Raw genomic sequence first — 15,575 nt, 5'->3', positions numbered from 1 at the left:
ACAAGACTGAAATTCTTTCCCTCGCGAATTCTTGTCTTCCTCATCTCCTTTCCTCTACTGGGTTTGTCTGGAGTGGTACGAAGATTAAATACTTAGGCATTTGGTTCTCTAATTCTATTCCTTCTTCAGTCAGGTTGAATATGTCCGCAGTCTTATCCCGTATTCAAGTTGCTTTCACCTACTGGAATCCTCCTTTCCTTATTTGGTGGGGACGTCTGGACTCCATGAAGATGATGATTGCCCCCATATTAATATATCTTTTTTCCATGTTACCCATTCATATTCCGATTATCTATTTTAAACGTATAGACTCATGCCTCTCAAAATTTCTTTGGGAAAATAAAAAATCTAAAATTTCTTTAGCAGCTCTTCAGAACTCTAAATCTAATGGTGGTGTTAACTTTCCAAACTTCCGTCTTTACCATAAACCTTTTTCAGTACGCCAGGCTTCGAGATGACTTGCATCAGATCTCTCTCACTTGGCTCCTCTTTAGCTCCTCATTGAACAAACACGATTGTTACCCTTCTCTTTTAATGAAGTGATAAGTTTTTCTGCCAAATCTCCATATACTTCATCTCCCCTTTTTAAACATATTTCTTCTCTCTTAAAACCCTTGATTCACCCTTCTTCCATCACACGTGAATCTTTTTTAATCACCCCTATTTGGTATAACTCACTTATTCTTCTAATAATAGACCCGTCTTCTGGAATACCTGGCGATCAAAAGGTATTATGTGGGTTAACCAACTCTTTGATAGATTATCCCCTCGCTCCTTCCCTCAATTTCGTCTCTTATTTCATTGCCCTCGATCCTTTTTACAGAAATGTACTATTCTTATGGCAGCTATTCTTAATCGTTATTACTCTCTTCCTTCTTCAGTGCCTCAAGTTCCTCCATCTCCCCTCCTTTAGATTCTTTCTACCCTACCTAAGGCCTCTCTTATTTATACATTTTTCTCTGCTCCTAATCCAGATCGTGTTAAATCTAAATTGGAACTCGCTTGGGAGGTGGATTTGGGATGTTCTTGGTCTGTTGCCCTTTGGGATAAAATCTGGTCCAGAGTCTTAAAAATGTCTTGATCTGCTTCTCTCACTCAATCCCTGTTTTACCTATATCACAGACTTTATCTTTCCCCTCTTTCTCTGTCACGTTTTTCCTCCTCTTCTAACTCTAATTGTTAGACTTGTGATTTTCCTCAGGCTGAGCTTCTACACCTCTTTTTTCTTTGCCCTGTTGTTTCTAAATTTTGGGATAAGATTTGGTTATATATCACTCGCATCTTTACACTTTCTATTCCTTACTCTATTTCTCTTCTTTTCATAGGCAGCCTTTCTGATTCTCTCAACCTTCCACCATATTCACATAGTCTTTTCGATCTCATGCTTGCTCTTGCATTTCAGCACATCTCTTCTAATTGGAAATCTCTTACAAATATCTGCATACAAGCTTGGTGGAACTCCCTTTGCCACTTTCACAGACTTGATGTTGCCTTTGCTTCTTCCTGTAAACCACCACGTAACATGGATCTCTTCTGGTTGCCTTTCACTTCATATTTGGATCGTATGACCAGGAAAACTCTTCCACATTTCAACTCAGAAAATTTTAAACCACCTTGAGGATCTTTGACTCTCTCCTTTTTTCCCCACTTATTACTAGCTGCGTCCTTATGTATGCATCATATTTTATGATTGATAGTCTATTTAGTTGATTTATGCCATATGTTTATAGGTCATAATTGATATTTATATATTGTAATGTTATCTATTATTCCTTTCCTCTTTCTTTCCTCCCTCTTCTTCCTCCTTTCCCTCTGTCTTACAACCTCAGAAAATGCTTTTTGTTGCTTAAGCTTGATATCAGCTCTGTTACTGCTCTAGATGACTTGGAAATATTTTTCCTGTTTTATGCTGATGTCTTTATATAATAACAGTTCTCTAAATAAAGCTTTCAAACTGAAAACAAAACCAATGCTACCCGCACGTGTGCGGGATTAGATAGAGCCTACTCATTTCACGGAATGCCGAGAATGACAGCTGTGCCCTATGCACATTCACCAGGGTTGCCAAAGTTGGTGCCAGTGCCAGCTTTAGGCAGTCCCGGACTGGCCATAGCGGGCATCGGGCAATCCCCTGGTGCGCCGCACGGGTGGGGGACGGTTTTGGGCCCCTGGGGGCTGTTTTTGTTACAGGCCGTTTTTGCAGCTGCAAAATAGGACCTGTAACAAAATCGGCCAAAAACCGGCCCCGGCAAAGAGCTCGGAAGCACCTCCAACCCCCCCCAGAGGGGAGGGGGGCCGGCCGAGCACTTTGCCAGGACCGGTTGTGGGTCCCAGTCGGCCCTGGCTTTAGGGCAGGGCAACCAGTGCGGTGGCACTGGGCGCTGACCAGTGGAGGAGGCGCTGGCCTCATGGAGAGCTGATGTATTTAGCAATAACTTGTGATTGGTGAGATGAGAGGCACTTTGCCTGGTGGTAGTGAGAGAATCCGAGGTGGCGGCCATGGGAGTATGTGGGCGCCAAAACAAAATATTGCACCGGGCGCCACCAGTGCTCAAGCAGGTCCTGGCTGGCGCACAGGACAAAATGCCTGTAACTAAATAGTGTTGCAAGTCGCACCTAATGACGCCCCAATTATGCAGAAATGTCCCATCAATAGGCCACATCGTTGTCCACTATACCAGATGCAATATAGGATGTAGCATGTTTAAAATTAAGACAAGGTTCCAATTTGTGCGGGGTAACCTACTCAGATGCCAAATTTGATTTGTGCTTGCGTAGTTGTTTTTTAGACAACCCCTTTATTCATCACTTTGCAACTGAAAGTAAAAATGGCAGTGGAATCACTCAATAACAGAATATTTTCCCTAGAATTCAAGGGGGCTCCAATTAGATGAAAAAAGAGACATTAATTCCTTAACGTTAAATAAGTCAATGAAGAGCGTCACATGGCCACGTCAGAATCTTGACATTCTCATTAATCTGCACAGTAGCCGTTTCTTGAAAGTCATTTCCCTACCTAATGATGCCGCATGCAAGAGACAGTTTCCATCCCCTGTGGTCGCCAGTGGAAGAAGGCGCTTACAACTTGAACATGTCGTAGACCACCAGTTAAGACGCCCTGTAAAAAAAATATAAAAATAGAATATTTTAACCGAACTTGATTGTTAGTATTTATTTTCACTTATTCATATATCTGTTCACATGAATTCCCAACTCACATAAGCTGTGTTTCATTACAACACACACTATTCTTGTAGAAATTACATGAGGCCAGATTTTAGCATTGGGAAAAGGAGTGCACCACTCCGTTCAAAGTTCCTCAGCACTATTTCTTTATATTCTTCGAAATTGGTAAGGTGCATACCCGTATCAGAGATGGGAATAAGAAAATTGAAATCCCTTTACATTATAATATTGAAAAATCGAGGCAAAGGGCTTGGTACAGCGGTACTGGCACTGGTGTTGGGGTACCGAAACTCTCTGATTGACTGGCCACAACATCAGAGAAAAAGTTCTGCCCACCATTACAGGACTCAAGGACTACAGAAACGATTGCTGAAAAAATATATAAGAAAGGCACATAAGGGGCCAGTGAGAGCACATCTTAACACCCCCCCTTCTTCCAGGGCCATCGTGTGGGAGGGAGTAGTGGGGTATTTCCATAGGGCCGGCGCCATGGGCACTTTGCATGTTCTCCACCCAGGCTACATTACAGCCTTTGTGCAGAACATGTAGATCCTGCCAGTCCCTGTCTGAACCGTCAAACCACGGCGCTCAGACCAATCACAACGCAGCAAAGGCAGCCTTGTGATTTGTCAGGGGATTCTGGCAGGCTGTCTGCTTCCTGCCGAGTGGAGAGGAAGACAGAAAATGAAGAGGCTGCAGCCGCAGATGGTGGAGAAAAGGAAAGTGCATTTTTTTAAATTATAATTTTCCTCTCCTCCCTCCGTCCCTGCCCCACCAACCCTGGTCGGTAGCAGCCACTACTGGACCAGACTCTACAGCCATGCACAGCGGGGGACTGGCCAATCCTCCCTGCTGTGCACAGGCGAAGGTCGTGCACTGCCAGAGGTGGGCTACCTGCGGGAAGATAGGTGAAGGGAAGGTTCTGGCCATGCACTGGGACCACTGGCGAAGCTAGGGGGGGCCGGGTGGGCGGTCTGCCCCAGGCGGCATCATTTTGGAGGCGGACGCAGCCTCGCGGCACTGAAGGGTGTTGTGGCCGCGGCGGCCTTTATAATTTTTTTGGGAACAAACACAGTGTTCCCGAGTAAATTATAAAGGCGCGCCCAGTTTAAAAGTGCAAAGCCGCGCTGCACTCCATTCCGTCTCCTTCTGACCTGCTTTGGTAACAGCTGAGCTTCTGCAGCTCAGCTGTTACCAAAGTAGGTCAGAAGGAGACGGAGTGGAGTGCAGCGCAGCTTTGCACACAACACAAACGCGGGACTTCGTTTTTGGCAATTTAATTGAAAGCACTGTAGGCAGGCGACCGCCGTGGTTTCAATTAGATTGCCAAAAACGAAGTCCCGCGTTTGTATCTCCTCAGACTCCTCGACCGTTGTTGTTCACAGCCTCAGACAGAGTCCAGGCCCGTCAATCTTGTAGCGTGCGCGGTGTGCGCAAGCGCTACTAATGACAGCCCTGTACAGTGATATTTTGGCCAGCCCTCACTATGAAAGTAGCAGTGACGCATTACGCGCTTCACCGCTACGCTCTTGCAGATGATTCTAGTGCCGGAGAGGACAGCCAACCCTCAGAAGGCTCTATTGCAGAATTTGAGGACTTGTCTTGCAAGCAGTGGGGTAAGCATGCCCGTGGTGTTTCATGTTTGCGTTTTCACTGCTGTGTTGTGCCTAGTTACTAAATTATATCAAACTAGTCGCACTGAATAGAGAGAGATGGCATTCTAAGTTTCAGCCATAGTCTACTCCAGTGAATGTCTTTAATCACTGCACAAAATAAAATGCCAAGGTTGTTTGGCACGATTTTAATCCTTTTTGCACAATGTCTGTGTGTGTGAGTTTAACAATGCTTGTAATAATGCAAAACAAATCCTTCCCCCTGGCTGGCACAGAGGCTTGTGTCCTTCATCTTGTTTTGAGCTACAACCTGTCGGTGGTGACTAAAAGTGGCCTCTAGGACCTATTCTACACCACAGAAAAGAAGAGACCTTAAACAAGTCAACAACCTGGGAGGTGTTAGTAGTGAGCAAAGCGCGGACAGGTTGTAATGAAGAATGTTGAGTGAATGTGCTGGAAAGCGAATGTTGTTGATGCTCGGACAGCAACATGATAAATGTGGGGGGACAGGAGTAGTGTGAAGTGGGGAGGCTTTCCAACCTCAGCTGTGACCAGGAGAGGACCCCAGGTAGAGCTTTAAACCACTGACAAAAGGGCCTGCTAACACATGTTGGCATGTTGAGGGTGCTCGCAGAGCACAGAGTAAGTAGCACGGGTGTTTCTTAATGTTTAGAAGGTGGTGATGTTCAGGACATTCAGAGGACATAAGGCATGCTACCTACATGCCTCAGAGTTCCAGAACAGGTAAGACTGAGGTCTTGGGGGCCTAAATAGGATTGCACAGTGGTCCTGGAGAGTGCAATCATGTTCACACAGACCATCTTTAAGGGATTAAGGGCGTAAATGTCAAATAAATGCTATAGGGTATCACAGACTATTCAAAAAGCAAAACAACGGTAACCACTGAAACGAGCACACCAGGGCGCCACAAGATCACAGAGCTAAGACTCTTCAAATATTAAATAATAATTCATTACCGCCATACATAACAAAGGTTTATGGAAAGCACATGAAGAATATTATGTCACTGGTTGTATCCTTGGTGACTTACTATTTCTGCCATGCTGTGTCTCAAATACTTATATATTTGACTAAACTGGTTGAGCTTCGCCAATTTTTGGGATCTGAAATCAATGTATTATTCAGAATTTAAAACCTAAATTAAACGTCTCCCAGTTTATTTGTTCAGGGGAGCTGACATAGGATAGACAGTAGAACTGTAATAAACAAGCATTTGCAATGCAATAGGTCTTCCAGTTGTGGAGTTTGAGCCATTGGCATTGTAAGTGGCAATGCCTTTTATTTATGTGTTGGTTTTTAAAACATAAATAAAAGACATTGTCAATTACAATGCCAATAAGTTAAATTCTCGCAAATGCGAGACCTATTGCATTGCAAATGCTTGTTATTCAATGAAGAGGTATGAGAGACACTAGTGGCCTGTCTGCTCCCTTGTTATTCAATGAAGAGGTATGACGAGATATACAAATGGTCTATTTGCGCCCTTGTTATTGACCCCTTTGTGCTGCGTTTAGTTCTAAGGGCACACAGTGAGTCATTCCCTGTGAATAATTAATTTGCGTTTTTTTGAAAGATAAAGAAACACAGGCTTCAACACTGTTCAGTTGGTTTTGGGTCCTCAGAGCACATTACGTTTGTGCAGGTCCCCACTGCTTTAATGGGGGGACTATGATGTATGGTCATTTAATGTCAGCTGTAGATGATGGATCCCTGAACAGTGTCATGTATGTGCATGTTTGCATTGTGCTGAGGGGATTACCAGGTAATTGTTCACGCAGCTCTCTGATGGATGTCACATGCGGTTTTTCTGAGTCCCCAGATAGATCATGCAGTCTGTGTGTTCTCTTTTGTACTGCCAGTCACCGGTGTATTCAACTGTGTAGCCTTTGACCGTGTCATGTATGTGCATGTAACTTGCATGATCGAGGTAACTATTAGCGGAAATACTACGTGTCTCTCGGACATCTTTTAAGTGTTTGCCGTCCTTTTTCCCAAGCACTCCCCGCTCCCCCCAAGGGGCAGCAATCTGAGAGATAGCCCCGGGCGCCACAAGCTCTAACTACGCCCCTGCCTGGGACCAACCCTCTCCTCCACTGCACAGCTCCAATCAAGTTGGGTACTTGGCATGGCCAAACTTGGTGCTCTTAATATTCCTTGTAAATGCATGTTAGTTTATTTTTCTGAATAGACCAATATGTTCTGAAATTTTCTTGCATGTATATGAACGAAAAGAAGGTTTTCTTAAAATAAGCTTTTCAGTTGTAATCATTTTCAATAATGTTACAATGATTCGAGATCACAAAATATAACTTTTTACTTTTTCAGGAAAATGGTAAAATTAATTTCACTCTGTTTTCATTCAATACGCTTTTTCATTTTCGTTTGTGTCTACCCTGTGAATAGATGTTAGTCTATATTTCACTTCAGTTAATAAATGATTAATACAGTCTCTTTCTGGGAATTTTTATAACAAAATGTGCCATAATGTTTAACATAATGTTTAACAGTTTTGTGTTCTCTTAATAACTGACTTCATGGTAGATGTCTTCTCAATGATCTTTTATGGAAACTGGTAAATGGCAGTAAATTATTCTTGTCTGCCTTTTTCTCTTTTTAAACCTCTGAGTTATAGTACTGTCTCCCCGGGATAACCCAAACACATACCACCTCCTACATGACCCTGAATTACTAAAAAGGCGCTACTTTTACTTGGGACTTCTCTTGGGATTAAAGCAAGTTGTTAAATGAGTATTATTTCCCATTGCAAATGTTCCCAAAGTATCGATTTTGTTGCAAATAGTCCTTGCAAGCTAGTGAGAACTCTTCTAGTAAGATACAGTTAGCTTCATATTGTAAATTTATGAAACTTTCTCGAGTGTAAAGCAGTGCAAAATAGGAAAAAAAGGCAGGCCTAGTATATTTGCTTTCAAAGATTTGCAGAATGTAAAGAAGTGAAAATATACAATTCATGCATAAAACAGTTCTCTAAGATTCTTCCAATTCATAGGCACTCAGAATACATTATTAGTTATATTTGAAAGATCATAGATAGCTTTGGAATATTACTGCATTTCAAAGTATCAGCGTGCAAAATTATTTCACTTCATAAAATATTAATATTGTTTCAAATGATTTACATTAGTACATATATGAAGAACATAATCTAAAGGTTTCAGAACACTTGCACTAAAGATGGCCATGCAACACCACTTTTTCTCTGGTCACTTTTCGGTGCAGATTTTTACATATGCAATTATGAAATTCAAAAGAAAAACCCTTCAATATCGCATGTAAAATTAACTAAATCATATTAGATTTAATTAATTCATCACACACATTATTATTTCAATAAGGACGATTAAGAGATTCATAACATATAAGGCACATTAGAAGCTATATTATTACATGAATATATTCCTTCTATTCTAATTTTATCTGCATGCATTTACAATGCAGTAACTAAATTCTCTCATGCCTATTTTCAATGTTTCTTTGACTTGTGATCAGTGTATGATTATTCATTGTTACTTACGAGGTCTCACAGTCTGTTTAGATATCTATCAAAGGATCTTGCTGCTTAGAAGCTGTATCACCCTTTTTAGGAAAAATATTAAAAATGAATTTTTTCCTGAAATTTATTTTGTTTTGCTTTGCTCTAAGAGACCTGCGGGTGAATGTTGCGCTATATAAATACAATTTTACATAACATTACATCAGATATATGTTACCTTGCTTGTGATTGATTTCCTGTAACCTTACTAGCAAGTTATATTATGTTTTCAGTGTTTTCATATTACACTAATCCCCCATGAGGGTATCTTGACGCTCTGTAGAAGATGTGTGGGGCCAGCCTTTCGGGATTTCTAAAAAAGCCAAGTGTTCAGCATCTTGCAAACGTTTAGAAGAAGAGGACAAGGCTCTGATGTGTTGTGGGAGGTCGTTCCAGGCTGCAGGTGCCTGGTACAAGAATGTGTGCCTCTGCTTCTGCTTTTGTGTGTGTGTGTAGAGTGTGTGCTAGTGAGAGACCAACAGAGCAGAGGTTGGTGGAAGTGTCTGGATGGTTGGTGGAAGTGAATGCATCTGTTCAGGTAGGCACAGGCTGCCTTGTGGAGAACTTTGTAGGTGTAGGTGAGTGGCATTCTCTCAGTGTGTGAGGTTGAGGACAGTTTGGCTGCTGCAGTCTTCTTGTGAGCTGGCTGGTAATCCATGCATGCAGGGTGTTTCCATAGTCTAGTCTGTTGGCGATAAGAGCAAGGATGATAATTTTTGTTGTTGTCTGTAAGCCAATTGAAGATTTTCTTCAGCATCCTTAGTGTTTTAAAGTAGGTCAAGACCACGACGTAGACTTAGGTTGTCATGTCCAGTTTGTTGGGTATGATGATTCCGATGTTTCTCATTTGTGAGTAGGGTGTGGATCCAAAGATGGTGGGCCACCAGGTGGTGCCCCTTGGCAAGGCATTCTTCTCAAAGACTACCACCTTGGTCTTGCCCAAGTTCAATTTCAGGCAACTGGATTTCATCCAGGTGGCTGCTTCTATCATAAATGTGGTGAACATGTGGAGGATGGGGGTGAAGGTCATGCTGATAGAGGTAACTCCTTTGTTGAAGGTGTAGTGTGGGCTGAGGTCCGCCGGGACCCCAGTATGAATGGTCTTTATGATTATTGTGGTCTCCTCTGCGCTAATGGTGTACCATTTAGTGATGGTGTTGATTTCCTTCATCCCTGGGGTACTTCTGGAGAGGTCCAAGGGATCTATTTGCAGAAGGAAGTTGCTGTATGTGGTTGCGATTTTGCTACAGATTAAAATCTTTGGGTACCCGCACAGATCTTGTGATGGGTTGATTTTTCCAGTGACAACTGTGGGTTTGCTGAAATCTTTGAAGTTTGGGAAGATGCCTTTCCTGCTGTTGGGGCTGGCTTTTATTCATTTTTATAGGGCCTTCCTCTTGGTTTGCAGATAAGCTAGTGGTACCTTCACTGGCGGAATTGAAGGCATCTTTATCCACTTCTGCATTGATGGTTCTCTATTTCTGTTCCAGTTGTTTAGAGTGTCGCTTGGTCAATGTTAGGTTTTCTGTGTACCAGTATTCTGTTTTTTGGCTTTGTTGCTTCATTTCATGGGAACCAGAGAGTTGGTGCTGTTGGTCATCCACTGGTTGAAGTTTTCACTGCTGTATGCCAGTATGCCTGTGCATTCTGGTTTGTTCTCATGAAAAGTGGTCATCCAGTCTGTCTCTGTTAGGTTGTTCCATGTCAGCATGCTGGGCCCACTGGGGAAGGTGCTCTTCTGAGTTGATGAATATTAATGGTAAAACTGATTACTGCGTGGCATGTCCAGGTGACAGGTTTCAGGATGTTGATCGTAATGTTGTTGAAGATTGAGGAGATGGGGCTTATAATGTGTCCAGCGGTATAGGTGGAATCCACTCATTTGGGTAAGTCTCAGGGTCCCCAGTAGTCTAGTCAGTCAGGTCTTCAAGATGGAAATTAAGGTCTCCTAGTGTAATGAAGACACAAGTGTCGAGGAGTAGGGGGACAATGAAGTCTGCAATGTTGTTTGCAAAGTTGGCTCGGAATCCTGGGAGGCAGTAGATCTGGGTCCTACCTAGGGCGAAATTTGCTATGGTTTGTAATTTGAGATGCTCCATATAGTTTGTTCTGTCTTCAGCAGCTGCGGTGCAGATGAAGGTATCTTGTAGATGATCACTCTTCCTCCTCTTAGCAGATTTGCCTAGAGATCTTGTATTCCGCAAAGGTGACAGTGGTAATATCTTGTGTTTAAGCTGTGGTCAAGCATGTTTCGGTGAGGATTAGAAGGCCAGGGCAACGTCTTGCAGCAGGTCCAAGATCAAAGGTGACCCTGCTGTGTATCCCCGCTGTGGCTGCTATTAAGCAGATCTTGAGAGAGGGGAGGAGCACAGGGAGGTCGGTGGGTGGCACTGAGGAGGAGTACAATGTTCGCGAAGGAGAGAGACGCAACAGAGCTGGTAAGGAGTGGTGGGAGGAAGAGCAGGACAGAGATCGCAGAAAATGCAGAGAAGCTGCAGATATACCAAAGGTCAGAAAAGAAATTTGATAATTGCCACAAAGTGGTAAAAATAAGGAGAGAAATGACACAGAAAAGTCATGGATGAAGTGAGAAATGAGTGGGAGAAATGCCCCAAAGAGTCAAAAGAGCGAGAGTAATAGCACAAACAAGTCACATAGAGCGTAAGAAAAAAGTGAGAGAAATGGAAAAAAGAGGTGAAAAGAACGGGAGAAACAGCACAGAAATGTCACCAAAAAAATGAGAGAGAATTAGCACACAAAAGTTAATGACTAAGAAATGAGTGAACGAAATGGAACAAAGAGGCAGAAAATGAGAAAAACTGAGAATAACATCACAGCAATTGCACGAAGAGGCACAATGAGCGAGAGAAAAAACACAGGAAAGTGAGGCATAGAGTGAGAAAAGAGTGAAAGAAATTGCAAAAAGAAGCAAAAACAACGATAAAAAAAGCATAGAAAAGTCACACACTGAGTGACAAAAGAGAGAAAAATGGAACAAAGAGGCCAACAGAGTTAGAGAAAAGGCACAGAAAAGCTGCAGTACAAGTAAGAGGAAAAGGCACAAAGAGAGAAGGCTCAAAGAGAAAAGGCACACAGAGTGAGAGAGAAAGCACAAATAGCGAGTACAAAAGGCACAAAAGTCGCAGTAAGAGTGAGAGGAAAGGTAGAAAGTGTGAAAGAAGTTACACAATAGTCCCAAAAAGAGAGAGACTGGATAGAGAGAGAGTGAGAAAGGTGAGGCAGATGCCTTGAGGCGCTGGAGTAACGTTGGCAAGGGCCTTGACTGGGTGGAACACTGGGGACAGGTAAATCCAGGGGGTTCTGGGATTATGTTTCTCTTAGAAAATTGGGAAATAGGAACGCTATTGTATTGATCACCACATTACAATACCTACTAGACAGCTCAGTAGTGTAAATACTGGTTCTTGTTTTTGTAAGTGTGGAACAACTGACAGGAGGGAATTTATGGATCTGAAAGTAGTAGGGTTTTTATTGAGGTAGGGTGGGTGGCTGTGACAGGTTGTGAGTCTGCAGGGTAATGCAGACTAGTTGGTAATTGTTTCAGTAATTCTGAAAACACTCTAGTCTTGTTACGGAACCAACAGTAAGATAAGGATGAGGGACTAATGGGGGTGTGGGCAGAATGGCCAAGATGGTGGACGCACTTTGAAGGAGCTCCGACATAGAACCCATTATTCTACCAACATCCGGCTGTGCGCTTCAATGCTGTACTGCCTGGATGTCACGCTGCACTCAGAACACGCTAGAGGCATTGGTGGTGAGCCCAGATATCGGCTCTACCCCCTCTACAGTAGAACCCACAGTAATCTTACACTGTACTGGGCTTACCTATTCGGTGTGGTGAGGCCTTGCATGACCAATGAGGCTCTGTGGTGGAATCCCTCCGGAAGAGACGACCGAGAAACCTGGTGCAGTGCTTGGCTGGGCAGCCTGATAAAGGACCTGTGAAAGTGAGGTGTGGCTATCCGTGATGGAACTCTTGTTTGAGTGCTGCTGGGAACTGGCTACAGCTGATCCCGAGAGTCTTGGGGGACCTGCTGAACAGGAGGCTGGTGGTGCCGCAGAATCTGGACTGTTGCCAACATCACCGGACGACATGGGATGGTTCACCCCTCTGGGCAGCAGCGGAGGAGGGCTTGATCCCTGGACTGAAGTTTCTGCGGTCAGGGGTGGAGGCGTGGCCCTTCGTTCATTTGAAGGCTCCCGAGGCCGGACGGAAGTGAAGAGGGTAGGGGGTGGGGTTGAGGGATGCCGATATCAGTCCCATGTTGCTGCAAGCTTGAAGGTTGGAGGCTGCTACTGTGTTTCAGCAGCGGCCCCATTGAGGGCCATTTAATACATTCTTTGAAAAAATGAAAACAAATCCTTGGTGCTGGGTTTGATGCACCCCGTCCCCACTGATAGGATGCCGGAGTGCAGAGCCCTCAGCATACGGGCTGCTAGGAAGACTGATAGGGCTATGGCTATGTGGAGTGTGTGTTGCCCCTCTCCAGCCCTGATTAAAAAAAATGCATACCATCACCTGCTGCACTGAGTAACTGCTTGGAGACCCCAAAGGCACCACCATACCTAAGGGCCTGAAACCTGTGGAGGTGCCTGGAGGCTTAATACAAGGCATGCAAGGTTTTTGGACATACATGATACATTCTGCCTAGGAGTTTGATGATTCCACTTGCCACTGAACTGAGCTGTACCAAACCCAGTAGTTGTGGGGTGTCACCAGTTGATAGGATCCTCCCAATGATCATTGCTGTCTACGTAGTTGAAACAAATTCCCTTTCGGCTACGTGTGAAGGTCAGAAACTGTGACTTTTTCTGAAGGGGAACCTGGACAGGACACAGGTGGGCTGTGGGTGCTGGCAGAGGGATCATGGGGAAAGACAAGATAGATAAAACTAGGCAGTCCAACAAAATTGACAAAGGTGAGGCACATACTGGATCTGCTGAATAATTATTAGAGTCAGTCCAGCTAAAAGACCCTACATTGTCTGACCTCATGGCGGCCATCCAGAGCACACACACGGGGTTAGTTACTGAAATAGATTCTGTGGCCATTGATGCTACCTTGTTGCATTCGGACCTGCGGGAGTGGCAGACTGAGTGATTTCCATGGAAGGTGCCATGGCAGGCCTGCCGTCAGAGGTTGCTACTCTACGTTATACGTCCGTATGGCACTAAACTAACTATAGCACCCTCCCCAATGCTGCGAGCTGATCTCACCATCACTCTATAAAAACAGCATTGTTTTGATCCAAGCCTCGCCCAAGAACATGAATACATTTGCAGAACTTTTTACCCACCTCATAAACCAAGTGCTCAATACTAGCAGGGTATCTAACTCCCGCCCTGATGAGCCCACGTCCAGCCCACCCAACGGGGATAACCACCCACAAACATCTCTAAGATACTCCATCACTGATCACTCTAACCTCTCTAGCAAGTCTTCTGGTCCTGTCAACAGAATTAGAAGTTCCCTTCCTACTAGCTCCCCAAGTAGACCATGTCGCCGGTACGCCCTCTTTGAACTACGATACAGGTCGCGCTTACCTTTCCCACACTGTTGAGTCCTCCCCTAGCCCTTCCAGCATGGCCAGCCACCCTCTAACCCCCTTAGGTCTCCCATCATTGACCACCCGAAACAACCCAGCACATCTCCAGGCCTCGCCAACAGAATCAACCCTAGACTTCTGGCCCCCTTCTCTACTAGCTCCCCAGGTATACTATGTCACCAGTACACCCCCTAAGACTTCCAATACTAGTGCTGCTTGCCTTCCTGCCCTCAATCCAACCCGCAAAGGGGCTTCAACACAGATCCTATGGCTTACAACACAGGCCATACTAGTCCTTCCCCCTTTCAACTACTCACGCTGCCAGAACTGCTCCTGAACCATTGCCCCCCTGCCCTCCAGCACCTCCTTCTTATAGGGACATTGATTCTCTGCACGCCAGAGCTACCAAACTCACCCAGAGCATACATAATTCCATCCTTGAACTAATGATCCTTCTCCACCTCGCTGAACTCTCCCTCGCCAACTTCATGCCCCTGCCAAACGCCACCTCCCCACAGTTGACAGAGCTCACTAAACAACCTCTTCCGCTATCCTTGAGACATCTTCGCCCGCAAGCACCCACACCACCTATCAGAGGAAGAAATTCGTACTCTTGTCCTATCCTTCAACTCCACCTTTGCCACCCCAAATCAACTAGATATCACTGAAATGGAAATCCTTGCCACCCTCCGAGACTACAACTCCACCCCAGTAATCCTGCCTCCTTTAGATGCAAGTGCCGAAAACACCATCTGCACGGTCACCATCAACCCCAAAAGACCAGCTATCCTCCAGCAACAGAATGGTGGTCAAGAGTAATCTAGCGCCTGTTCACCTGTTCGCCCAGACACAAGAACCTCCTTCCAATTCCTCCCTATCTGGTCTTTAAATGAATTGCCGGTCAGCAGCTAAGCACGCCGCGGACATTGCTGATCTTATCCTCTTAAAAAATCTAGACTTAGTGATCCTTACAGAATCATGGCTCAATGAATCCTCATCTCCATATCTGGACCTCCTAGTCGCTCCTAACTTCAACATCACTAGGCTAGACAGACAATCTGACAAGAAAGGAGGAGGCATTGCCTGCATCTACCGCTATAACCTTCTGGTCACAGAGCTTCTAGCGGACATCATTGAGTGCTGCAAATACCTCGCCCTCACTATTCACAGCAACTCTACCCTACCATGCAACCTGCACATCTTTTACCACCCCCCCAGACATGAATGAATCCTTCACCGACCACCTCATGGAAATCATCACAGCTAAGAGTCCCAATATGGCCAATTATATTTTCCTTGGTGACTTTAACTTGCACTGGAACTACCCAAAGGATTCACATGTCAACGCCATCAAGGACCTCCTGGCCGATCAAGCCCTGACCCAAGCCTGCTCACTTCCAACTTATTCAAAAGGGGCCACCCTTGACTGGATTATCTCCAAAGAATCAACAGTCGAGCTCATCTCTATAGACCCATGCGACTGGTCTGACCACCAGGTCATCACTTTTCTCCTACCTGGCACCCACAAGACTAGGGCATCGCAACCGGTGATTCCTAAACACTGGATCAGAGACACTAAGAACCTAGACCGCAGAGAACTTGAGGCTCGCTGCAAATTCGATCTCCCCCCTCTCA

The 15,575-nt window shown here is 44.6% G+C and overlaps 1 protein-coding gene across 1 annotated transcript in view; it reads right to left on the bottom strand.

Moving 5' to 3' along the window:
• OTUD7A (OTU deubiquitinase 7A) overlaps positions 1-15,575 on the bottom strand; it is a 1,253,807-nt gene that overhangs the window by 266,334 nt on the left and 971,898 nt on the right. Inside the window, exon 8 of the mRNA XM_086959365.1 lies at positions 3,017-3,118. Within this exon, the coding sequence (XP_086815491.1) occupies positions 3,017-3,118 (102 nt within the window). The remainder of the gene's footprint in view (positions 1-3,016; positions 3,119-15,575) is intronic.

This window comes from Lissotriton vulgaris, chromosome 2_2, assembly GCF_964263255.1.
Source record: "Lissotriton vulgaris chromosome 2_2, aLisVul1.2, whole genome shotgun sequence".
In the NCBI taxonomy this organism is placed as follows: domain Eukaryota; kingdom Metazoa; phylum Chordata; class Amphibia; order Caudata; family Salamandridae; genus Lissotriton; species Lissotriton vulgaris.
The sequence above is the reverse complement of the archived record's forward strand: the minus strand, read 5'-3'. Positions and strand labels throughout refer to the sequence as shown.